The 1744-nt window shown below is 38.1% G+C and overlaps 1 protein-coding gene across 1 annotated transcript in view; it reads left to right on the forward strand.

The window, feature by feature from the left end:
- sp2 (sp2 transcription factor) overlaps positions 1-1744 on the forward strand; it is a gene marked incomplete at its 5' end in the record, with an annotated part of 18821 nt that overhangs the window by 2580 nt on the left and 14497 nt on the right. Inside the window, 2 exon segments of the mRNA XM_014033921.1 lie at positions 229-447; positions 1127-1421. Of these exon segments, the coding sequence (XP_013889375.1) occupies positions 229-447; positions 1127-1421 (514 nt within the window).

Consider the following 1744-nt stretch of genomic DNA (forward strand, 5'->3'; position numbering starts at 1 on the left):
CTATTACAGAAAATATTACGATATTAAAGAACTGTTCTTGTTAATTTGATGAAAACATTTTAAATATCCAGTGCACTCACATCAGAATAACTTTTAGATTTGTTGTTAGAATAATTGATTAAACAAAAAAATAATCGTTAGATTAATAGAGTAGAAAATATTTGTTTGGTACAGCACTAGCCAGAAGTATACTGTCATCCTAGAATATATCTCTTTGCTTTTTTGTAGGCAGGGAACAATTTGCTGATTGTCCAGACTCCTGGGCAGCCAGCTATGGTGCAGCAGGTGCAGCTGGTCCAGCCCAAGTCAGAACCTCAGATGGTTCAGATCCCTCAGCAGGCCTTAAAGGTAGTGCAGGCTGCCTCTGCCACATTGCCACCTGTCCCACATAGACAATCTGTCTCTTCGAGTCTGCAGGTTACTCCGACCGAGCCGTCACCTGCCCAGGTATGTTTTCTAAATTACTGTCATATTTAGGCTTAAAATAAGCTGTCTCCATTGAGCATCTACCTGTTCACAAGCTAGGTTATGCTTAACATCTTTGAAGAAACAACTCTAATACAGAAAAACTTAACTCGTGCTTGAAGTAGCACTAATCAGAGGTCAGAATTCCAATCCAATCAATTCAATTCAAAAATACTTTATTGATCCCAGAGGGAAATTAAGTGTTGTTGTAACTCATTTAACTAAAAACTTATTGTAGATGCTGTGGCATGGGCAGGAAAGATCTTCTGTAGCGGTGTGTATTACAGCGAAGTTGAAGAAGCCTCCAACTGAAGACACTTTGTCTTTCTATGACAGTCTGATGAAGAGGATGGTCAGGGTTGTCCACAATGTTCTTGATTTATTAATATGGTTTAAAAAAATGCTCACCAACTCTTAACTGTTCAAAACTGTATGTAAATTAAACCTAGAATATTAGGACCATCTGTTAACTAAGATAACAAGACAAACCGTACTGATGTTCTTTTTTAACACCTGTATTTAAAATTTAAAATTTTTGTTTCAATGTACTTTATTTTTAGTGTACTTAAAAAATCAGTTCATAATCCTTAACTTATTTCATATTTTTCTGATAAAATCTGCCATTTCAATTCTTTTTTTTTTCTTTTACTTTTCTCCTCAGATTCTCTTCAAAACATCTTCGGGCGAGTGGCAGTCAGTTCATCTTCAGGACTCTGGCTCAACGACAACGACCCCTGCCACCTCAGTTGCCCCTACAACCATGTCATCACCTGCTAACACCAGGAGGACGCAGGCGGGGGGCCGAAAGGAGCGCACTCTGGCAAAAATAGCCCCAGCAGGTGGAATGATTGCATTCAATACGTCGCAGCTGTCCTCCGCAGCACAAGCAATGCAGACGATCAGCATCAACGGTGTCCAAGTTCAGGGAGTTCCTGTCACTATCACCAACGCAGGAGGTGAGCTCTCTGATAGTTTTTTTTTGTTTGTTTTTTTTGTTTTTTGTTTGTTTTGTTTTTTGGATTCATACTATTGTAGATCACAGTTCAAATTTGTAACAATCATAACCTGCGTTTCCATTGACCATGAAAATGCGCAAATTAGAATTTCGAAAATAAATTTGCTCAATGGAAACACGTCAATTAAAAAAAATTATGTTTTTCGACAAAAATTTTTTGCTCTAGGATGAGGTGGTTTTTCGGTCGTATCGAAATTGGTGTTTTTCGCAAAACTGCAATGGAAACACTTTTTTCACATCACAGGAGTCACGTGATCAACAACC

This window comes from Austrofundulus limnaeus, unplaced genomic scaffold (assembly GCF_001266775.1).
Source record: "Austrofundulus limnaeus strain Quisiro unplaced genomic scaffold, Austrofundulus_limnaeus-1.0 Scaffold1896, whole genome shotgun sequence".
Lineage (NCBI taxonomy): Eukaryota > Metazoa > Chordata > Actinopteri > Cyprinodontiformes > Rivulidae > Austrofundulus > Austrofundulus limnaeus.